The sequence below is a fragment of the Macrobrachium nipponense genome, chromosome 4, assembly GCF_015104395.2.
Source record: "Macrobrachium nipponense isolate FS-2020 chromosome 4, ASM1510439v2, whole genome shotgun sequence".
Lineage (NCBI taxonomy): Eukaryota > Metazoa > Arthropoda > Malacostraca > Decapoda > Palaemonidae > Macrobrachium > Macrobrachium nipponense.
In genome coordinates, this window is record NC_061100.1 from 87,866,862 (window position 1) to 87,891,840 (window position 24,979).

Here is a 24,979-nt window from a genome sequence, read left to right on the forward strand (position 1 = left end):
CTCTTCGTTGGGCGAGTGGCTTACGTGCTAGCCTATCGATTCGGTAGTCGCGAGTTCGATTCCCCGCTCTGCCAACGTGGAATCAGAGGAATTTATTTATGGTTATTAGAAATTCATTTCTCGATATAACGTGTTTTCCTCTTTATTTCTCATGTCCCACTCCACCCAAGGCGCTATGCGAAATTCGCAGACTCACTCGCAATATACACAATAATGCAGAGACTTTATGAGAAGATTATTTGTCAAATACGTATTGTCATAACACGCGGAGAAGTCCTTGAAAACACTCGTTATTTTCCGTGTTCCTGGTTTCAAATGGGAGCTTCTTGTGCAGGCTGGCAGCTGGAAATTTAAAGGTTCTGGACCTACATTCGAAGTGAGATTTAATATGGCTCAAGTTTCTTGCCTTGTATAATTATAAGTTTGTGTATGCACCTGTATGCATATCTTATATAAACACAAGCTAGCGCGCCTACATACATACGTACGTACACATATATTTTATAGGTATATTCTTGTGTATATATATGTATTTGTATATATATACTATTATATATATATATATATATATATATAATATATATATATATATATATATATATATATTGTGCGTGTGTGTGTGTGTGTGTGTGTGATTGTAATCCGTTGTTAACATGTAGATCAGAGTGCATATATGTTGGCATGTGAATCACACGTTCAGATTCGTTCAGATTAGTCGGCTTTAAAAAAGATCAGTAGACTAAGTTGACCTAGGTCAACTGGGCATACGATTGGCCGGGCTGAAATGACTCGCTACAAGGTAAAGGGCGAAGGGGTGCCACAGCACGGCCATCTTAAGAACTATGCAATTCTAGCCAGTTTTGATGTTTATTTTACTCATCAGTTATAAGCAATCCGGTTGGGCGGTACTCTGGCCTCTTTTGAGCAGCGACTTTGATGTTGTTTTTCGTGAATTCTCTTCTAACAAAGATTATAAGGTTGCGTTGTAAATCTGATGTGTTGGTTTTCTTTTAGCTTTAGGAAATGAAATAACTGATTCAGATGTTAAGGCTTAAAATGTGAGTGTAAATCTCGCCACTTGAGTACTTTTTAACAGGGAATGAGGCGGCACTATCAGGGTCCGGCCGGGGTGCCACTCATGTTAGTTACGCCGTTGTTTATGAAGGTTCTCTTCATTCCAGGGATTTTCAGGTCCCAGATCTTCTTTTAGAGTCTTGTTTCGGTGGACCTCTTCTTTGCAGGAGTCTCCAAGTCAGCCTCATCAAATAATAAATACTCCGTCTCATTACATCACTCGCCTCTTCCCCAACATTCAGCACTCCATTAACGATTAAATGTTAATGTTACGACTTTGTTTTATATATCATTTCCATACTATGACAGCTCTTGCCAGTCCATCATAAAGAAATTAAACACCAAGGAGACATAAAAAACTTGTGTCTCAGAAGCACTTTCACAGTAGACCAGTCGTCCTCTCGTCTACCTATGCAAACTGCTTTGCTTCTAACAAAAACTTTTCATAGCTCTAACATCTTCAACATCATTGCACGTTGCCTCTGTTGATTCTTTCAGCAGCTTCATGGTCCTTTTATGCCAAGCGCAGACTTTTCTCTCACTGCGACAAGAACGTCAAACCTACCAATTATTACATGTTTCTTTGTCCCCGACACTTGCATTGAAGTCACCCACCACAGCCATCCTTTCATGTTCTCCCGGTTTACACTTTCCGAACTGATTCCCTTTCACTCTTCCTTTCTCATTCATGGATCATGTACATGACTTTGCAAATTTTCGCTTGCCTGCAGTCTTTCTGACGTTATAATTTCCTTCCCCTTTTAGCTCGGCGCTTTGCAGCTAACCCTGACACAGTCTTCGTCCTTCCCGTTCCTACTCATCCTGGACAGTCCTCTCACCTTTGTCTCACCAAATTAGAACTTTATATTTCGGGTTTTTCCCCTGGGTTTGTGGGGGGCGGGTGGTGGGCCGGGAAGCACACCGCATGCCCTCGGCCATTTGATGATTTACACTGCAGAGTGGGCAGGGATGCTACTCACTTTCTTTCCCCAGCAACCCGCATAAATGAAAAGATGACGACGTAGTAGGCTGGTTACATTGACTATGATGGTAATTGCTGTTTCCATTTGTGAATACTTTAGGTGTAATATGACATTCTACGACAAATGTAGTGGCTGGTAATAAACAAGATAGCACTTTTAGAAAATTGTGACATACAAGCTGTGGATTTTGGTGGGGTGGGGGGCAGGTGGCAGCGGCGGGTAGTTGTGAGTGCGGCGGCAAGGAGAGAGAAGTGTTTAAGGAAGGATTCCCCTTTTCATGTAACTACGGTAGATGATAAATAACTTCTCCAGAAGTCGTCGCCCTTAATTTTGTCAAAGGTGGAGACAACATTTTCCTTACATTTGTCTAAGGTGGAGACAACATTTTCCTTACATTTGTCAAAGGAGGAGACAACATTTTCCTTACGTTTGTCTAAGGTGGGGACAACATTTTCCTTACATTTGTCAAAGGAGGAGACAACATTTTCCCTTACATTTGTTCAAACGAGACACAACATTTCTTTACATTTTTGTCAAAGGTGACAAGACACATTTTCTTACATTTGTCAAAGGAGGTGGAGACAACATTTTCTTTACATTTGTCAAAAGGACAAAACATTTTCCTTACATTTGTCAAAAGGTGGAGTTTTACAAAACAAATTTTTCCTTACATTTGTGGTCAACGGAGGAGACAAACATTTTCCTTACATTTGTCAAAGGAGAGACAACAGGTTTTTTCCTTTACATTTGTCAAATTTTGTGGAGACAACATTTTCCTCTTTACATTTGTCTAAGGTGAAGACAACCCCCCCCCCCATTTTTTTTTTTTCCTTACACTTGTCAAAGGAGGAGAAACAAACATTTTCCTTACATTTGTCAAAAGTGGAGACAACATTTTCCTACATTGTCAAACGTGGAGACAACATTTTCCTTACATGTGTCAAAGGTGGGGGACACAACATTTTCCTTACATTTGTCAAAGGAGGAGACAAACATTTTCCCTTACATTTTGGGTGTCAAAGTGGAGGGACAACATTTTTCCTTACATTTTGTCAAAGGAAACGGATTTGAAACAACATTTTCCTAACATTTGTGGTTTTCACAGGGGGAGACCAACATTTTCCATTGACATTTGTCAAAGGAGGAGACAAACATTTTCCGTTACATTTGTCAAGGATTTTGAGGACAACATTTTCCTTACATTTGTCAAAGGAGGAGAGGGACAACATTTTCCTTACATTTGTCTAAAGGTGAAGACAACATTTTCCTACAATTTAAGTCAAAGAGAGGAGCACATTTTCCTTACACTTTTGTCAAAGGAGGAGACAACATTTCCTTACATTTGTGGAAAGGTGGAGACAACATTTTCCGTACATTTGTCAAAGGAGGAGTACACTATTTTCCTTACATTTGTCAAAGAGGAAGACAACATTTTCCTCCTAACATTTGTCAAAGGTGGAGAACAACCTCGCAAAAAATTTACCTAAATTTGTCAAAAGGTGGGGGGACAACATTTTTCCTTACATTTGTCAAAGGAGGAGACAAAATTTTCCTTACAATTTGTCAAAGGTGGAGACAACATTTTCCTTACATTTTGGTCAAAGGTGGAGACAACATTTCCCTGACATTTTGTCAAAGGAGGAGACAAACGTTTTCCTTACATTGTCAAAAGGTGAAGTTTTGACAACATTTTCCCTTACTTTAAAATTTGGTTTTCAAAGGAGGAGACACATTTTCCTTCACAAATTTGTCAAAGGTGAAGACACATTTTCCTTACATTTGTCAAAGGAGAGACACTTATTTTCCTTTACATTTGTTCAAGGTGGATTTTGAACAACCATTTTCTTACCTTTGTCAAAGGTGGAGACACTATTTTCGCTTTTACATTTGTCAAAGGGGAGGAGACAACATTTTCCTTACATTTGTAAACTAGGTGGAGACAAAACGTTTTCCTTACATTTTTGTCAAGGAGGAAGAAACAACATTTTTCCTTACATTTGTCAAAGAGGAGTACAAACATTTCCTTACATTTTTAAAGGGGGTGGAGAAAACATTTTCCTTACATTTGTTGTCAAAGGGGGAAAGGACAACATTTTCCTTACATTTGTCAAAAGGCGGAAGAAGGACAACTTTATTTCCTTTTACATTTCTTTTCAAAGTTAGAGACAAAAATTTTGTCTTAAACAATTTGTCAGGTGGAGACAACATTTTCCTTACATTTGTCAAAAGGTGGAGACAATTTTCCTTACATTTGTCAAAGGTAAAGGAAGGAAACAAATCTTTTTCCTTACATTTGTCAAAGGAGGAGACAAATAATTTCCCTTACAATTTTGTCAAAGGTGGAGACAACATTTTCTTTACATTTGTCAAAGGTGGAGACAACATTTTCCTTGCAATGTTTTCTCAGGTGGAAGACACATTTCCTTACATTTGTCTAGGGGGAAAGGACCAACCATTTGTCCTTACAATTTTGCAAAGGATGAGAAACTTTTTATTTTCTTTACAATTTTGTCAAAGGCGTGGAGAGGAGAAACATTTTATTTCCTTACAATTTTGTCAAAGGAAAGAGACACTATTTTCATTTAAACAATTTGCAAAGGTGGAGGACAAAATTTTCCTTTTTACAATTTGTCCAAAGGTGGAGACACATTTCCTTACATTTTTGTCCAAAGGGTAAAGGAGACAACATTTTCCAATTTAAATTGTTCAAGGTTGGGACAACATTTTCTTCTTTGTAAAACAAATTTTGTTCAGTGGAGACAACATTTTGCCTTACAATTTTTTGTCTTAGGTTGGAGGACACTTTTTCCTTAATTTGTCAAATAAGAGGAAACCAATTATTTCCTTTAAACATTTGTCCTTACATTTTGTCAAAGGTGGAGACAACATTTTCCTTTACATTTGTCAAAGGCAGAGGACCAATTTTATTTCGTACATTTGCAGGAAGGAAGACAACCTATTTTCCTACATTTTCAAAGTGGAGACAAACATTTTTCCTTACATTTGTCAAAGGAGGAGACACTATTTTCCTTACATTTGTCAAAGTTAGAGACACTATTTTCCTTACATTTGTCAATGGTGGAGACACTATTTTCCTTACATTTGTCAAAGGTGGAGACAACATTTTCCTTACATTTGTCTAAGGTGGAGACAACATTTTCCTTACATTTGTCAAAGGTAGAGACATTTTCCTTACATTTGTCAAAGGTAGAGACAATATTTTTCCTCACATTTGTCAAAGGTGGAGACAACATTTTCCTTACATTTGTCTAAGGTGGAGACAACATTTTCCTTACATTTGTCAAAGGTGGAGACAACATTTTCCTTACATTTGTCAAAGGTGGAGACAACATTTCCCTTACATTTGTCAAAGGAGGAGACAACATTTTCCTTACATTTGTCAAAGGTGAAGACAACATTTCCCTTACATTTGTCAAAGAAGGAGACAACATTTTCCTTACATTTGTCAAAGGTGAAAAAGAAAAAAAACAACATTTTCCTTACATTTGTCAAAGGAGGAGACACTTATTTTCCTATTTGTCAAAGGTGGAGACAACATTTTTCCTTAACATTTGTCAAAGGAGGAGACACTATTTTCCTTACATTTGTCAAAGGAGGAGACAACATTTTCCTTACATTTGTCTAAGGTGGAGACAACATTTTCCTTACATTTGTCAAAGGAGGAGACAACATTTTCCTTACATTTGTCAAAGGAGGAGACAACATTTTCCTTACATTTGTTAAAGGTGGAGAAAACATTTTCCTTACATTTGTCAAAGGGGGAGACAACATTTTCCTTACATTTGTCAAAGGAGGAGACAACATTTTCCTTACATTTGTCAGAGAGGGAGACAACATTTTCCTTACATTTGTCAAAGGAGGAGACAACATTTTCCTTACATTTGTCAAAGGTGGAGACAACATTTTCCTTACATTTGTCTAAGGTGGAGACAACATTTTCCTTACATTTGTCAAAGGAGGAGACAACATTTTCCTTACATTTGTCAAAGGAGGAGACAACATTTAGTACATTTTGTCAAAGGTGGAGACAACAGTTCCTACATTTGTCAAAGGAGGAGACAACATTTTCCTTACATTTGTCAAAGGAGGAGACAACATTTTCCTTACATTTGTCAAAGGTGGAGACACTATTTTCCTTACATTTGTCAAAGGAGGAGACAACATTTTCCTTACATTTGTCAAAGGTGGAGACAACATTTTCCTTACATTTTGTCAAAGGGTGGAGACAACATTTGCCCTACATTGTGTCAAAAGGTGGAGACAATATTTTCCCTACATTTGTCAAAGGTGAAGACAACATTTTCCTTAACATTTGTCAAAGGACGGAGGAAACAACTATTTCCGTACTTTGGTTCAAAGGTAAGCAAAATATTTTCATTACATTTGGTCAAAGGGGAGACACTATTTTCCTTACATTTGTCAAAGTTGGAGACACATTTTTCCTTACATTTGTTCAAAGGTTTGGATAAACATTTTCCTTTACATTGTCAAAGGTGGAGACAAATCTTTTCCTTACTATTTGTCCAAGGTGGGACAAATTTTCCTTACATTTGTCAAAGGAGGAGACAACATTTTCTTTACATTTGTCAAAGGTGGAGACAACATTTTCCTTATATTTGTCAAAGGAGGAAACACTATTTCCTTACATTTGTCAAAGGTAGAGACAATATTTTCATTACATTTGTCAAAGGAGGAGACACTATTTTCCTTACATTTGTCAAAGGTGGAGACAACATTTTCCTTACATTTGTCTAAGATGGAGACAACATTTTCTTACATTTGTCAAAGGAGGAGACAACATTTTCCTTACATTTGTCAAGGTGAGACATATTTTCCTTAACATTTGCAAAGGTGGAGACCTGTTTCCCTTACATTTGTCAAAGGTAGGAAGTACACATTTTCATTACATTTGTCAAAGGAGGAGACACTATTTTCCTTACATTTGTCAAAGGTAGAGACAATATTTTCCTTACATTTGTCAATGGTGGAGGAACTATTTTCCTTACATTTGTCAAAGGTGGAGACAACATTTTCCTTACATTTGTCTAAGGTGGAGACAACATTTTCCTTACATTTGTCAAAGGAGTAGACAACATTCTCCTTACATTTGTCAAAGGTGGAGACAACATTTTCCTTACATTTGTCAAAGGTAGAGACAACATTTTCCTTACATTTGTCAAAGGTAGAGACAATATTTTCCTTACATTTGTCAAAGGTGGAGCCAACATTTTCCTTACATTTGTCTAAGGTGGAGACAACATTTTCATTACATTTGTCAAAGGTGGAGACATTTTCCTTACATTTGTCAAAGGTGGAGACAACATTTTCCTTACATTTGTCAAAGGTGGAGACAACATTTTCCTTACATTTGTCTAAGGTGGAGACAACATTTTCCTTACATTTGTCTAAGGTGGAGACAACATTTTCCTTACATTTGTCAAAGGAAGAGACACTATTTTCCTTACATTTGTCAAAGGTAGAGACAATATTTTCCTTACATTTGTCAAAGGAGGAGACACTATTTTCCTTACATTTGTCAAAGGCGGAGACAACATTTTCCTTACATTTGTCAAAGGTGGAGACAACATTTTCCTTACATTTGTCAAAGGAGGAGACAACATTTTCCTTACATTTGTCAAAGGTGAAGACAACATTTTCCTTACATTTGTCAAAGGAGGAGACAACATTTTCCTTACATTTGTCAAAGGAGGAGACATTTTCCTTACATTTGTCAAAGGAGGAGACAACATTTTCCTTACATTTGTCAAAGGTAGAGACAACATTTTCCCTACATTTGTCAAAGGAGGAGACAACATTTTCCTTACATTTGTCAAAGGAGGAGACAACATTTTCCTTACATTTGTCAAAGGTGGAGACAACAGTTTCCTTACATTTGTCTAAGGTGGAGACACATTTTTCCTACATTTTGTTCGAAAGGAGGAGACACACCATTTTCCTTACATTGTCTAAGGTGGGGAGACAAAAAACATTTTCCTACATGTGTCAAAGGAGGAGACACTGTTTTCCTTACATTTGTTCAAAGGTGGAAAAAAAACAATTTTCCTTTTCTACATTTGGCTTAAGGTGGAGACAAAATTTTTCCTTACATTGTCAAAGGGGGAGGACAACAACATTTTTTCCTTACATTTGTCAAAGGTGAAGACAACATTTTCCTTACATTTGTCTAAGGTGGAGACAACATTTTCCTTACATTTGTCTAAGGTGGAGACAACATTTTCCTTACATTTGTCAAAGGGGGAGACACTATTTTCCTTACATTTGTCAAAGGTGGAGACACAACAATTTTTCCTTACATTTGTCAAAGGTAGAGACAACATTTTCCTTACATTTTTTGTCTTAAAGGTGGAGAGGGAACAAACAATTTTCCTTACATTTGTCAAGGTGGAGACACTTTTGTTACCATTTTGTTTTCAAAGGGGGAGGGACAATTTATTTTCCTTACATTTGTCAAAAAAAGGTTGGTGGAGACAACCATTATCCTTACATTTGTCAAAGGTGGAGACAACATTTTCCTTACATTTGTCAAAGGAGGAGACAACATTTTCCTTACATTTGTCAAAGGTGGAGACAACATTTTCCTTACATTTGTCAAAGGTGGAGACACTATTTTCCTTACATTTGTCAAAGGTGGAGACAACATTTTCCTTACATTTGTCAAAGGTGGAGACAACATTTTCCTTACATTTGTCAAAGGAGGAGACAACATTTTCCTTACATTTGTCAAAGGTGGAGACAACATTTTCTTCACATTTGTCAAAGGTTGAGACAAAATTTCCATTATATTTGTCAAAGGAGGAGACAAAATTTTCCCTACATTTGTCAAAGGTGGAGACAAAATTTCCCTTATATTTGTCAAAGGTGGAGACAAAATTGTATCCTTAAATTTGTATAAAATGGAGAAAAAAATCCTTTAATTTGTTAAAGATGAAACAGAATATTCTTTAAATTTGTCAAAGGTAAGAAAAAAATTTTCCTTAAATTTGTCAAAGGTGAACAAAAAATTATTTTTCTTTAAATTTGTGAAAGGTGAAGAAAAAATATTCCCTTAATTTTGTCAAAGGTGGACAAAGAATTTTTTCCTTATTTTCGTCAAATGTGGAGAAAAAAATGTTTCCTTAAATTTGTCAAAGATGGAGTAAAAAAATTCTTCTTTATTTTTGTCAAAGGTGGAGAAAAAATTAGCTTAAATTTGTCAAAGGTGGAGAAAATTTTTTTCCTTAATTTGTCAAAGGTAGAGAAAAAATATTTCCTTAAAAATTTGTGGTCCAAGTAGGAAAAAAAAAAAAAAAAAATTTTTCCTTAATTTGTCAAAGGTAGAGAAAAAATATTTTCCTTAAATTTGTCAAAGGTAGAGAAAAAATATTTTCCTTGAATTTGTCAAGGTAAAGAAAAAAATTTTTCCTTGAATTTGTCAATGGTGGAGAAAAAATATTTTCCTTAAATTTGTCAAGGTAGAGAAACCTTAAATTTTGTCAAAGGTGGAGAAAAAATATTTTCCTTAAATTTGTCAAGGCAGAGAAAAAATATTTCCTTAAATTTGTCAAGGTAGAGAAAAAAAAAAACCAAAAAATTTCCTTAAATTTGTCAAGGTAGAGAAACCTTAAATTTGTCAAAGGCGGAGAAAAAATATTTTCCTTAAATTTGTCAAGGTAAAGAAACCTTAAATTTGTCAAGGTAGAGAAACCTTAAATTTGTCAAAGGTGGAGAATGTTCCTTAAATTTGTCAAGGTAGAGAAACCTTAAATTTGTCAAAGGTGTAGAAAAAATATTTTCCTTAAATTTGTCAAGGTAGAGAAAAAATGTTTTCCCTTAAATTTGTCAAAGGAGAAAAAATTTTTCCCTTAAATTTGTCAAAGGAGAAAAAAAATTTGCCCTTACATTTTTCAAAGGTGGAGAAAAAATATTTCCTTAAATTTGTCATGGTAGAGAGAAAAATATTTTCCTTAAATTTGTCAAAGGTGGAGAAAAAATATTTTCCTTAAATTTGTCAAGGTAGAGAAAAAATTTTTTTTCCTTAAATTTGTCAAGGTAGAGAAAAAAAAATTTTCCTTAAATTTTTCAATGGTGAAGAAAAAATATTTTCTTAAATTTCTCAAGGTAGAGAAACCTTAAATTTGTCAAAGGTGGAGAAAAAAATGTTTCCTTAAATTTGTCAAAGGTGGAGAAAAAATATTTTCCTTAAATTTGTCAAGGTAAAGAAAAAATATATTCCTTAAATTTGTCAAGGTAAAGAAAAAATATTTTCCTTAAATTTGTCAAGGTAGAGAAAAAATTTTTTTTCCTTAAATTTGTCAAGGTAAAGAAAAAAAAAAAAAAAAATATTTTCCTTAAATTTGTCAAAGGTTGAAGAGAAAAAATATTTTCAATTTGGTCCAGAGAAAAAATATTTTCCTTAAATTTGTCAATGGTAAAGAAAAAAATATTTTCCTTAAATTTGTCAAGGGGGGAAAGAAAAAAATTTTTTCCTTATTTGTAGGGGAAAAGAAAAAATATTTTCCTTAAATTTGTCAAAGGTGTGAGAAAAAAATATTTTCCTTAAATTTGTCAAGGTTTGGACGGAAAAAATAAAAATTTTATTTCTTAAATTTGTCTAAAGGGTGGAGAAAAAAAATATTTTCTTAAATTTGTCAAAAAAAGGTTTTTTAGAAGAAAAAATATTTCCTTAAAAATTTGTCAAGGTAGAGAAAAAATTTTTTCCTTAAATTTGTCAAAGGCGGAGAAAAAATATTTTCCTTAAATTTGTCAAAGGTGGAGAAAAATATTTTCCTTAAATTTGTCAAAGGTGGAGAAAAAATATTTTCCTTAAATATGTCAAAGGTGGAGAAAAAATATTTTCCTTAAATTTGTCAAGGTAGAGAAAAAATATTTTCCTTAAATTTGTCAAGGTAAAGAAAAAATATTTCCTAAATTGTCAAGTAGAGAAAATTTTTTCTCTTAAATTTGTCAAAGGTGGAGAAAAAACATAGTTTCCTTAAAATTTGTCAAGGTAGAGAAAAAATATTTTCCTTAAATTTGTCAAGGTAGAGAAAAAAAAATTTCCTTTAATTTGTCAAGGTAGAGAAAAAAATTTTTTCCTTAAATTTGTCAGGCTCTCAAAAATTTTTCCTTAAATTTGTCAAAGGCGGAGAAAAAATATTTTCCTTAAATTTGTCAAAGGTGGAGAAAAATATTTTCCTTAAATTTGTCAAAGGTGGAGAAAAAATATTTTCCTTAAATATGTCAAAGGTGGAGAAAAAATATATGGTTTTTCTCCTTAAATTTGTCAAGTAGAGAAAAAATATTTTACTTAAATTGTCAAGGTAGAGAAAAATATTTTTATTAAATTTGTTCAAGTAGAGAAAAAAAAATTGTCCTTTAATTGTCAAGGCTAGGAGAAAAAAAATTTTTTCCTTAAATTTGTCAATGGTGGAGAAAAAATATTTTCCTTAAATTTGTCAAGGTAGAGAAACCTTAAATTTGTCAAAGGTGGAGAAAATAAGGTTTCCTTAAATTTGTCAAAGGTGGAGAAAAAATATTTTCCTTAAATTTGTCAAGGTAGAGGAAAAAATATTTCCTTAAATTTTGTCATAAGGGAAGAAAAATATTTTCCTTAAATTTGTCAAGGTAGAGAAAAAATATTTTCCTTAAATTTGTCAAAGGTGGAGAAAAAATATTTTCCTTAAATTTGTCAAAGGTGGAGAAAAAATATTTTCCTTAAATTTGTCAAAGGTGGAGAAAAAATATTTTCCTTAAATTTGTCAAGGTAGAGAAAAAATGTTTTCCTTAAATTTGTCAAAGGTGGAGAAAAAATATTTTCCTTAAATTTGACAAGGTAGAGAAAAAATATTTTCCTTAAATTTGTCAAGGTAGAGAAAAAAAATTTTTTCCTTAAATTTGTTAAAGGAGAAAAAAAGTTTTCCTTAAATTTGTCAAAGGAGAAAAAATTTTTTCCCTTACATTTGTCAAAGGTGGAGAAAAAATATTTTCCTTAAATTTGTCAAGGTAGAGAAAAAATATTTTCCTTAAATTTGTCAAGGTAGAGAAAAAACCTAAATTTTCCTTGAAATTCAAAGTCAAGGTAGAGAAAAAATATTTTCCTTAAATTTGTCAAGGTAGAGAAAAAATATTTTCCTTAAATTTTTCAAGGTAGAGAAAAAATATTTTCCTTAAATTTGTCAAGGTAGAGAAAAAATATTTTCCTTAAATTTGTCAATGGCGGAGAAAAAATATTTTCCCTAAATCGTAAGTCGAGTGGATGATTTTTTTTTTTATTTAAGGCAGAAATCAAGATTTAAATTTGAATGGCCTCGTTACTTATTTCCATTACCTCCGTTAACAAAAGTGGACTCGTGGAATGTATTCTATCTGTTTGTTAGTTTGCCTTTCTGTCAGCTTACTAGTTAACGAAATCAATCAACAAGGATCTATGATTTTACGGTGATATTAACTAACTGGTTAGCTACGATAGGTCAAGGAGGACTTTTGGTAGGTGTGCACGTTACAAGGATTAGGGTGTCTCAAAGACTTGTTAGTCCATCCTAGGGGACATCGTCTGCTCACTTATCTCTAGGAGCAGGTTTTACTGCTGGAGAGAGAGAGAGAGAGAGAGAGAGAGAGAGAGAGAGAGAGAGAGAGAGAGAGAGAGAGAGTAGATCCGGAAAAGGAAGAAGTTTCATTTTGGGACGGGATAACTTCAGTTTGATTGGTAAATATGAAATTCGTTGTTTTAGCAATTTGTAATTTCAGAAACTACTTCTCTTGTTGTTATTGTTTATGTTGAAACCAGTGCACGTACTTTTTTTTATAAGGAATCAGTAGTTATATACATTCCACTTGCGAAGTAATTGATCATTTGCAGAAATGACAAACCACTCATTTTGATTATTGATATGACTGTTAACGTTAAGTATTGAATAGAACATAAACGATCATTATTTATCTCCTGCAATAAAATGAGAAGAAATAAAAAAATCATAAGCCTGTAGTAACAAAAAAGAAGTAATTTATACATTAGAAATAATGAGTTAACAAATACAGTAATTTTTTAAAGTAAGGAGTAGGACTGTATGTGAAACATTTTTTTTTTTCGATAAACCTGTAAAAATATCTTATTGAAGACATTCAAATCAGAATAAGCTTACGCCTGGAATATGGTTACAAAAGAAAATCAATAAAAGAGAAGGTAAAACTGAAATAAAACGTGACCCTTTTGACTGAAGGTTACACCCGACTAATTTATGTCGTCAACGAACGCATCCAAGTCGAAAAGGTTACAAGCGTTAAATGTTACGATCGTTGCTCATCGAACGGTCCTGCCAGACATGCGGGGACCCACCAGTGACTGTTCGTTCGCCTACACACAAATCAATTAGACCCTTGATTTCGATTGGATTTTAAGGTCGAAGTGATGTAACGAAGTCGTGTGTTCTCTCTATGAAACCAGTCAGGAGACCCCGTAGACAATTCAGTAGTGTTGAGATAATGAATGTTAATTGTTGAATATAATTTCTTTGTCTGCCTGTCTGTCTCTCTCTCCATCTCTATCTTACGCGTGCACACACACATCGACGTTTGTTTTATCTCTCTCTCTCTCTCTCTCTCTCTCTCTCTCTCTCTCTCTCTCTCTCTCTCTCTCTCTCTCTCTCTCTCTCTCCTTTCATCTTCCGCTTTCATTTCCGGCGGGCAGGAGCGGTTCTCAGGGGAACGGGGCATCCAAAGCCGCGGAGCGACGGTGAGTCACGTGATTGTGGTCGAACTGACCCGCGTAGACGTCGGCCAAGAGGTCATCCCCTCGACTCTTCTTTATTGGAATCGTGATAAAATCGTTGTTCTGGAATCGGCAGGAGTCACGCGTGTCTCCTGCGGACAGTTCGAGATTGGTCGACATTCAACTGAGAAACTTAATGATGCTTGTGGTCGACCAACGGTTGCTTACCTACCGATTCCTTTGAAGAGGTGCTTCTAGATACAAAGGTATATACCGGAGTTATTCATCTGTCTGTCTTATCTATATATATATTATATATATATATATATATATATATATATATATATATATATATATATACACACAGGAAGATTGGGGCATCTAGAACGCCGCAGAATAAAAATAGCAAACAGCTATCGTAGCATCATTAATTTATTGGCCAAATTTTCGAGGCCACATGTCTCATCTTCAGGGCTATAAGATTACAAAGAATAAAAATGTAAAAAATGGACTCGGCTAAAAAAAACTCACAAAGTCTAAAAACATGAACTTAAATTTAAAACGAATAAAAACAAGCTAAAGAAATTTTTTTTAAACATTGAAAACCTAATACTGAAAAAAAAAAAATTAATATATATATATATATATATATATATATATATATATATATATATATATATATATATATTATGATGAAAACATATTAGTACCTAACATAGTACCTATGTTTGTATAAATTTGAGAGTCGTAGTCGAGCGGTTATAAAGCTGGCATCAAGGGCGAGAGGAGCTACGTTCGGTTAAATCCTATGATACGTACGTTAACGTAAGCTGTGGATGAGGTATTTATGAGTTATTTAAGTGCAATAGGTCGGACTATCACATCCATAGGGTTCATATATGAAACATGAGTGCAGGCTTATCAGAGTTCATTTTTCAGTTTAAAAGACTTTCTATTTATTATTATTATTATTATTATTATTATTATTATTATTATTATTATTATTATTATTATTATTATTATTATTATGTGAGTGTATCTACGTATATGGACTAGTTAATAACCGGAAAGGTTATTAACTTGCTTAGCGTGAAAAAGGGAAAACTGCGTCTTTACAAATATAAAATTTAAGAAATTAAACAATTACCAAACTTATAGATAGATTCAGTACATTTGGCAGTCAAGTTAAATACTCAAGTTATATAAATTTATCTTGAAGAAGAGCATTCACACCAACAGAGAAACCAAATAAATCTTTGCGTCTCTAAGAGAGACGACGAACTCCCATTATGAGGTAGATCTCGATTGAATTTAGGAGTCATTTGTTAAATAACTTACCACCCTTTGTTTAGCCCTTTTGGAATTTCTTTTTCCCTTGTATTTCCAGGATAGAGGAACAGATTACTAAATTTGGTGTCTATATTGTTTTTCTAGAGTGAAACGACTGTTGTACGTCACTGAGTCTGACATAGTTGAAGGACGTTAGGCAAATGAACACTTCACGATTCCACTATGGGGTAATAAGTCCTGAAGGGCTCAGTTGGAAACTCTTACCTTTCGCGATAGACTCAACAGGAACTTTCAAATGATGTCCACCATTAGTATTGGAGCCACGCTCTCTGTACAGTGCTTAAACCTTTCGTAAGAAATGTTTGCAGAACTGACAGTTTCAGTTATCATTCCGGTCATGATTTATGCATGGAAGCAAAATTTTCTTTTGTGTTGGTGGATTCATTGGCATAATATTAAAGAGATGTTGTAGCGTAAATTCCGGACTAGGCTGTTTAAACGATCCAACTATTAATGCTTAGAGAGAGAGAGAGAGAGAGAGAGAGAGAGAGAGAGAGAGAGAGAGAGAGAGAGAGAGAGAGAAAGGTGGGAAGTGGTGGGGGTAGGGGAAGGGTTTGGGGGTGACATTTAAACGGATCGTGAAAAGGTTTCTGAAGAATCCAGTTGTCGCACCGATTATTTTTTTACACTGTGCAAAGGCTCTGCGGTACAACTTCCCTTCTGGCGGAGGCACCATCACCTACATCCATCCCTCTGACTCTGCCCATTCTTCGCCCATATGCCAACATCCGCAGCCCCTTTCTCTTACCCTTTTCATTCCATCTTTTTTTATTTCCCGGAGATGTCGCCACATTTCATTCGATTCATTTCTCGTCCTTGGCTGCATGAATGTGTGATGAGCAGTTTTGCTTTTTGTCGATGAAGAGACAATGACATGTCTTTGTTCGGTCGATTGGTTCTTTCATCCAGTTCCTAAATCATTCAGTCAAAATGTGTTACATCGCTAAATGCAACTACTCCTCACTTATATGTTAGGGTTAGCTTATTAGGATGAACGTGTGATACTTCAATTTTGTCACCTAATTTGGTCAAATTGTTGAAAGTGTTTGCTAACATACACATGGGAAATTGTGCGTCAGACACTTCATTCATGGCATCTTGCGTCCAGATAAATATGCCGATTACAGTGCAACATTTATTCGGTCTGTTGAGAAATTCCAGAATTTTTACCAAATCCAGTTTTCGGCTTAAGGAGAAGTCCACATTGCAAAAAAAAAAAAAAAAAAAAAAAAAAAAAAAAAAATATATCTATATATATATATTATTTATATATATATATATATATAACATATATCATATATACATATATACCCATATATACTATCACGTATATAACGTATATATAGATATATATATATACATATATATATATATACACGTTGTTGCACACATGTCACACACAGATTCAATTCAAGTCCCCGACTCACTGGTGGTCCTAACAACTACTTGAAAAGATTATCCAGCATTTGCCAAAAATGCGTTATCCACTCATACAGTCGCTGGTTAGCTTTCAACCTGCTTGTGCTATGTATGCGATATGTTGCCGACGTGTGTTTATAACACCCTCTCCTCTAAACATCCGCTACATTAGCGGCGTATAACTATGAACAGAGAAATAGACACTGATTTGAATTCAATGCCAGAGGAACTTTTCTTCTCATGAAATAGCACGTTAGTAATGTACCAACGCTCGAAGAAGAGGTCCATTGGAGGACGAAACTGTTGGCCATTTTCTGAGACATACCACTTTCATTTTCCTATGTGGAATACAACTGAATATATAATATATAAATATATATACATATATATGTATAAATATATTTAATGCATATGTATATATATGTATATGTATATGAATAAATAAATATATGTTATTTATTTATTTATTTGTTTATTTATTGTTTATTATTTATTTATTTATTTTTTCATATGAGGGTGAAGTGTGTATGTTGAAAGACAATGGAAGCAAAAAAGTTGAAGCCCTTGAGACGAATAATTATTATTGTCCGAGGCAGATGAAAGGCGAAGGAGGAATCGAAAGGGTGAGATACATAGGATACGTTTACGGGGTTAAGAAGAAGAAAATACGGGGTGTCGATGAAATGAGGGAGCTAAGCGTTTTTATATGGTTAGGTGACGTGGATTGATTGGAGGATGACAGCCTGAAGAAAAAGAGCTTATTAGGTTGATAGCTGCACTGGAATGGAAGGGTTGTAACATGTCGAAAGCGCAAAGGCATGTGTTAGATAGTGACTGACTCGGGTGTGTAGGGGCTTCTGTGTCATGATGTTGAGCCCTCTGTGTCACTCTGTGAAGTGGTTGATGTTGTAGAGGTGTTGGCTCAGTGGGTTCATCCAGTGATCAGCAATTAACTATCAATGTGGCAGTGGCAGTTGTGTCATATTATCTCAATGGAAAATACTTTTTCGAATAAAATTATATATATATATATATATAGATATATATATATATATATATATATATATATATATAATATATATATAATAATTTAGGTTGAAACAAAAGTAGATGACAACATTTATTTTGAGATTACATATACAATTATATTAACTAACACCATTAAATTTTATTGTATTCAGTAACACAATACATAGGCACTGAATATGTATACAATGAACATAGTTATGGTATAACCCTAACACAAACGCTATTCCACTTACTGTTCACCTACTGTTGCTTCACCCTATGCTTGTGTGGGAATGTTTGTTATGTGTGTATATATATATATATATATATATATATATATATATATATATATATATATGTGTGTGTGTGTGTGTGTGCGCGCGCGTGTGTGTATGTATGTATGTATTTATATAAATGTGAATCCAAATTAAATTGTATACATACATTTCTGCGCTCTTTAAAAAATGGAAGCTTGTTTATATGGAAGTATATGCATGGTCGGCTTTCTCGTAAATTGATTTCTGATTATTTTTCATAATCAGCTAAAAGAGCCAGACATAGATCGAATCAGCCTATCTGGTTTCGAGCGAAATTCTAAGGATATTAATTATCTTGTTTTATCCAGTTATTTGTTGAAACTACTGTGCACGGATAAGTAAAATCTTCAGCATAATAATAATAATAATAATGATAATGATAATAAAATCCATGTGGATCTTTGATGTTTGTCCTCTCCCGGGTAACAATTATGGAGACATGACAGCCACTCAACCACTGCAAACCTGTTTATCCGCTCCCAAGTGGGGACGGGATAGGTAGGGGAAACATCCTCCCCTCTCCTGCAAATTGTTTGTCCGTCCCGAGTTGGGGCAGGGTAAGTAGGAGACTGTGAGAGTAGGGTAGACAGCAGCTCCGTGTTCCAGCGTGCGTAGCGCGTGCCAACAAGCTCGTAATATAATAATAATAATAATAATAATTAATTATTATTATATTATCATTAATAATATATTATTATTATTATATTTGATTTATTATTATTATTATTATTATATTATTAAAGAGGTGGTTTATCGTAGTCGAATACGCCGGTGCGGTTATTTTGAGGAACACTGAAGTTCATCATTTTATCTTCCTTTTGGTGTCCTTACCAGTGTTGTCCAGTTTGAAGCGTGGAACGTTTTGCTTCCGATAATTTCCCTCTCGCCCTGTGTATGCATGAGTCATGTTTCCATGGATTAGACATTTAAATGTATGTCGAGGTTCAATTCTGTATATAGTTTCTATTTCGGCGGTCATGTATACCACCATGATGTCATTCTACGATCGTAATTTTATGACAGAGGAAAGTTTGGAGAATTACCTCTCTCTCTCTCTCTTCTCTCTCTCTATCTCTCTCTCTCTCTCTCTCATATTATCTTTATCATTATTATTATTATCATATTCAGCGGAAAAAAACAGAAAATGGAATTATCTTGCTTTGCAAGCTCCCCTACTATGGAATTGTCCAATTAAGAAAAATATGAAATGGTAAACAGAAAAAGAATAGTCATTTAGGAAATATCTGCGAAATCAGATCAAAGAGTTTTCATCTGATTTAGCAGATATTTCCTAAATTTCTTTTCTTTTTCTGTTTACCATTTCATATTTTTCTTAATTGGACAATTCCTTAGTATGGGAGCTTGCAAAGGGAGATAATATTCTGTTTGTTCCGCTGAATATATAATAATAATAATAATAATAATAATAATAATAATAATAAGAATCCACAGAAGCACCGCCAGAGAGGTTGTTCCACAACTTGACATTGAGCAGAAAGCCCTGTAGGACTGGGCAGGTGTGACTCTTATGTCACCAGTTGGTGCAGATGCTCTGCGTAACGAGCAGGACGCTTGAACTTTACAGGCGCAAATATTCGGAGTCATAGAAGTCTCTTGTTGAAATAAAACATCCCGAATATTGCCAGACAAGGAATTATCCTGAGCTGGACTGAAACCATATTGCCTTTGTTGGGAAAAAGGAAGCTGCCACTTGGAGCACTTTTGTCTCGAAGGGGGGATATCTCGGGAGGCTGCTGACACCCTCACGAGAGATTTATCTATCGGCGTCTCTGTCTGTGTATCTAGTTATCTATCTCCTGATGAGGCTGAGAAGTGATGTGACGTTATCAATTATTATCGATGAACTTTGTGTAAAGCGAAATCCAACGAGTGTCGCCACTTAATGCAAAAGACGTCAGAATGAGAAGAACATGCCATCTTAAATCATTCTGATTTCTATAGACAAAGTGATATACAATGATACTTTTAGAACGAAGAGGTGCAATGTTATTGTTAGAGAAAATATATCACAGAGTCCTCTTGATACTTGGCAACCACTATTCGGTACCAAGTCTCCTGGCAGAAGGTTGTTTATGCATCATCATTAACTCTTCTCGTCACGATTCGAAAGATTTTGAAGTTATTCCATTTGCAGCCGCGTGTCAAACTCGGCAAATAAATTCATTGTCCTCCATTGTCAGTTAGAACAGGATACTGCTTCTCAGCCAGGAGGGGCGAATGCATAATAGGAAGTAACTCGGCAGATGTTTATAGTCGCTGCCTCCGACAGATCACACGGACGATAAACAATGCAGCAATGAGAACAAAAACAAAGATAATTCATCTTAAATATGTTTCGTGTTGTTTCAAGTGGGCGAGGGGCGGCCACGGGACGTATGCGTGAGTCCCTCTGGCCTCAGAAATTTGCCCCTACGCGCGGGACATAAAGGCCCAAAGGAAGTCGACCTCTGCAGATGAGTTTTATCTGCTGGAGGCGGTGATACAATGAAGTGAAAAATGAGGATCTCGACCGGTATTATGAAAAGGAGTTGTAATGGAAAGACCTCTTTCTCTTTCCCTCTCTCTTTATCCTCTATCACTGACGATGACTAGGGTTGGGGGGTTGCGGGGACGACTATTTATTCTCTCAACGAAGAATGAAACTTTGGAAGTATTATTATGATGAAAAACCTCTCCCGCTGAATGTCGTCCTTTAGTCGAAGAGGCACTTTCGGACTCTTTCTCTTTTTGTATCTCTTTGGAGTGATGTCCAGTGTTCTCGTTGAGCCCTCAAAAACGAAACAAAAGCTCCCTCTTGAATAAACATTTCTCTCTCTCTCTCTCTCTCTCTCTCGTCATCGAGATTTTAACCCTCTTCCCAATATACAAAGAAGTTCCTCTGCCTTGTCTGTGGGCAGCTTCGTCGATCTGCGTAGCCTCCGCTGTCTAGCCTTCCGCCCCCACGTCACTTAGTCTTTATGCCGGCCCACCAGATTTCCCTCTCCAAAGTGGCGTGCATAACAACGCTCACCCAAAGAGGAGATAGTTGTAATAGCCTCATGAAATCGTAACGAGACGTGGATGACGTCTTTTGAGAAGAAGATGGCTGTTGTAGCAGTAGAGAATCGAAACTGAATGTAGATAAAAAGCTGGCTGCGTAGCCGAACTCTCTTTGGGCCGGCGTCAGAGCGCCGAGTACTTTTTGTGTAGATACAAAACAGATTTCTTCCTTAATCGATGCACGTTATTTGTGATTCATGGTAGATGTGCGAGTCTGTAAGTCATGGAATCCTTAAGTAAGGTGATACATGAGGCATCGTATCTGCGATTCATGGAAGCTTCCGGTGTATTGGTTTCTATTAGTCATCGTATTTCCATGCCATGGTGTCTTTAAGTAGTTTTATATGTAAATCTTAATATATGGCTATCACGGTATCTGGGGTCATGTATATGTGAAGCGTGGCATACATTAGTCATGGTGTCGGAGATACGTTATTTTTGTGTTATAGTATCTGGGACCGATGGAGAATTTGAACTGCAATGTTTGTAAACAAACGGTGGTGTCTGCCAGTAAGAATGCAAGTCAAGGCATCTTTTAGCCGTGGTATGTGTAAGAAATGATGTATGGGACATCCACCAAGAGTTAGTGGATGTAAGAATTGTTTTTCGCAAGTCATTTCATCTGTGAATCAGGGTATCCATGGGTCATGGTATTTGTAAGTCATGATATCTGTGACTTTTGGTATTTAGGTTAGATTGCAATGAGTAATGTATGCTTGGAGAGGTATGAACTGTCGATGAAACTTTTTGTGATGGTGAAATTTGTTTTCATTGTCTTTTTGGAAATATATATATATATTAAAAATATTATTGATTTCCTAATAAGGAAACTACTTGGCAGTATCACAGTTTCTTGGAGCAATTCTGATACAACGGTCACACCTTCAGTGGATTTTTACTTGGATAGGAGCTCAACCTAGTTAATTAAACCATATTCTGTGCTTCCTTTAGAATAATAATAATAATGATAATAATAATAATATTGAAAGATTGCTGCATCAGCTGCATTTAACTTGTAAATAGTCTCTATTTTTCGAATAAGTGCTTTCTGCCATTACAACTGGCGAGTATTAAAAGTCATTAAAATCAGCCACTGTCGTTTTTTTACGTCATTTCTCAACTGCTTTTCATTGCATATTTATTTTTTGTATTTCTAAGCTGCGTCCTGCTCTCTCTTGAAACGCGCGGCACGAGCATTCGTATCATACGAAGGAGGTTATTATGCGAGTTAGTGGCCCACAAGGCCTGATGCGTTGGAGGAGTGCGTGAATCTAATGACAGAAATGTAACATAGGTACAATGACAGACTAAGCCAAGCGAGGACGATGTGTGCGGAGAGAGAGAGATAGAGAGACAGAGAGAGAGAGAGAGACAGAGAGAAACAAAATCAGGACTTTCAGAAGACTCAAACTTTCCTCTCTTTAAGCGACATCGTGACACTCGCGAGGCTGTCTCTTCCCACACATGTTCAGTGGAGAGATCCACAATCCTCATGTTGTTGATCTTTCTGGTGAATGTTTCTTTCCCCCCACCACTAACTTTGGAAGTTAACGCTTGGCATACCAGTACTTGTAACCTTGCTTTTGAGGGCAACTCTGTTGCTTTCTTCTAAGCTAGGCACGACGTTCTCTTTTCTGTTTTTACAAATTTTTTAATTCTGTTTCTTGGTCATCGATTTCCCCCTCTACCTCCGTGCTTTGGAATTCCTTCCTTGATGCTCTTTGGCCCCATGCGGGCAATAAGGGCACGATGTTGCCCGTCCTGTCTTCCTGCGTTTCAGAAACAGTTAATTCTCCACATTTCTTATTCATTGTTGCCGAATAACTTTGTATTTCTTTTCTCAGTCAGTTACGTCTGTTTCCTTGGAATATCGGGCTCTTTTTTATTTATTTGAAATGTCGGTGATTATTCCATTTCAGAGAGTGAAGCGTTAGAGAAACACAAGAGAACAGTTGCTTGCGCGGTCATCCTTCAGTTGCTGTTAATTAATGTATCGAGGTAGAAAACACCCCCAAAACCAAACTCCCCCCGCCCCCCCCCAAAAAAAAAAAAAAAAAACGCTTCATACTGCTGCTTCTGCCTTTATTATTTGCATATTACGTCTTTCGCCTTTCTGAGACGGTGCAGTTTCAAGCTCTAAAAACCTCTTTCGTGTGGGCAGCTATACATATCGGTATGTATGGCGTTACTCCGCCGTTTCCTTTACATAAACTGCTGTAATATAATTTTGTCATCTAATTACCGTTCATGGTAGATATATATTAATAATAAAAGAAGACCGAAGGTGGTCATTCAACAGTAGGGATGCATAATGCGTAATCTATTTTTTTCTTCTTTTTTTGTAGACTGGCGTCAGTAGCTGTTCGGTTCCAGCAGTAGTCGATAAATGTGGGTGTTCGATAGCATCGTCAGCGTATGCACATCTACGTATATTAGAATAACCCAATTACTATTGACATTTGTCACATGAATAGATTTCGCTTATAGCTTCTTTTTTCTTATGATGACTTTAGCACCGATTCTTTTTGATAGCGTGATGTAAGTTTGTTATTAAAATGGCCAGTGTTCACACGTGTAACTAACTTATCAGAGTTCCGTCATCATTATCTGTTATCTCTCTCAAACGGATGATAATCGTGAATTTACAAAATAGCAGCGAGTCCAGCAGCAAACAAATGACCTCCGAAATAACTTCATTATGAATATGATATAAAAGACATAATGAGCTTCTGTCTTCGCGCCAACACCGCCCCGCATCTCCGAGAGGGAGGGACTCGCAAATCCTGATTCCGAAGGCAGCCCAATAGAGACGCCATGAAAGGGAGCAGTGCATTAAGAGGTGGAGGTGAAAGGTACTCACTCATTTTACTTGCCATCGTTGTGGTGTTGGAGGGAGGAGGGAGAGGAGGGGGTCGGGGGGAAGGGAGGAGAGGGGTGAGGAACGGCCACCTGACAGAGAGCATGATGATGATGGCCTCCTCCTCCTCCTCCTCCTCTGCTGCCGCCTTACATCTCCTCCTAAACCCGCTGATTGATAACATCTTCCAGTGTGTTGAGCAGCAGGAGCAGACTTTGAGAGAGAGAGAGAGAGAGAGCTGTCAACAACAACCTGGGACAACACTGACTCGCTCGGTTTCGAACGCTTGAGAAGTTTTCCCGCGACGCTGGTTGATTTCCTGCGATTTTTGAGACGAAATGAGACACCAGTTTGTTGATAAGATCGTTCTAGTATTGTTATATAAACGATTTGCCAGCAGTGTTCGCGTTTAAGATCCTTTTTAAACATTGTTATCCGTAACCGAAGGCTGTGCCCCATACCCAGTGCCACCGATCGGGATCGAACGCTCTCTCGAAAGGACAAAAGGCGTGACCCCCCCAGGACACCATGGTGCCCCAATATGGGACTCCCACCTCCCCCTACCCCATCCTCTTACCGTCGTTCTCTTGGAGGGAAAGGCAGAGAGGCAGGGGAGGGTTATGGGGCATGGGGGAGGGGAGGGCTGTGGAAGAAAAAGCAGAGCCGGGGGAAAGGAGAAGGGGGAGGGGGTGAGGGAAGGCTCTCAATAGAGTTGAGCTGCCTTTTGTGTGACTAAACTCCCCCCTTTGTAGTAACCTGACATATTTAGACTTGGGGGAAACTTTGCTTCCCGACCAGGCCTGCTCTCTCATTCAAACCAAATGAAGGGAATACTAATAGCTGGCAAATTGGCTGGGCGGGAGCTGGTTCCTTGCTTTGTCCTAAAAATGACGATCTCTCTCTCTCTCTCTCTCTCTTTCTTTTTTCTTTCACTTTTCATCTCTCTTTCTCTCCCTTTCTCTTTCCTTTTTTCTCTATCAAATCAGTCAGTCAATCAAAAATATTCTGATTCTTGTTCCTCCAAATTTCAAGTTTTCTGTATTGTATGTCAGTGTGGTATATTGCGTCTTTCTCTTCCGCTCAAGAAAATGTCATGAAACACGAGGTAGTATATAATTAAAGAAACGCATTAAATAAGTAAAGAGGAATAAGGAAAAAAGGGATCAGATAATAACTTGTCAGA

At 36.2% G+C, this 24,979-nt stretch overlaps 1 protein-coding gene across 1 annotated transcript; it reads right to left on the reverse strand.

The window, feature by feature from the left end:
• Positions 1-6,914: 6,914 nt before the first annotated feature.
• Positions 6,915-23,980, reverse strand: LOC135211433 (prestalk protein-like). The gene is made up of 3 exons (XM_064244743.1): positions 23,800-23,980; positions 8,584-8,976; positions 6,915-7,975 (listed from the first exon to the last, which is right to left on the reverse strand). Exons 1-3 carry the CDS (start codon positions 23,978-23,980, stop codon positions 6,915-6,917), a joined length of 1,635 nt encoding a protein of 544 aa, XP_064100813.1.
• Between the last annotated feature and the right edge of the window lie 999 nt (positions 23,981-24,979).

Excerpts from the sequence above, each read along its gene's own strand:
- LOC135211433 (XM_064244743.1), bottom strand. The coding sequence starts at position 23,980 with ATGTTATCAATCAGCGGGTTTAGGAGGAGATGTAAGGCGGCAGCAGAG. Across the intron at positions 8,977-23,799 it reads AACGATGGCAAGTAAAATGA|GATACAATTTTGTCTCCACC; the intron begins GTGAGTACCTTT and ends TACAAATTTAAG. Across the intron at positions 7,976-8,583 it reads TGTCTCCACCTTTGACAAAT|ACAAATGTAAGGAAACTGTT; the intron begins GTAAGGATAATG and ends TCTCCACCTTAG.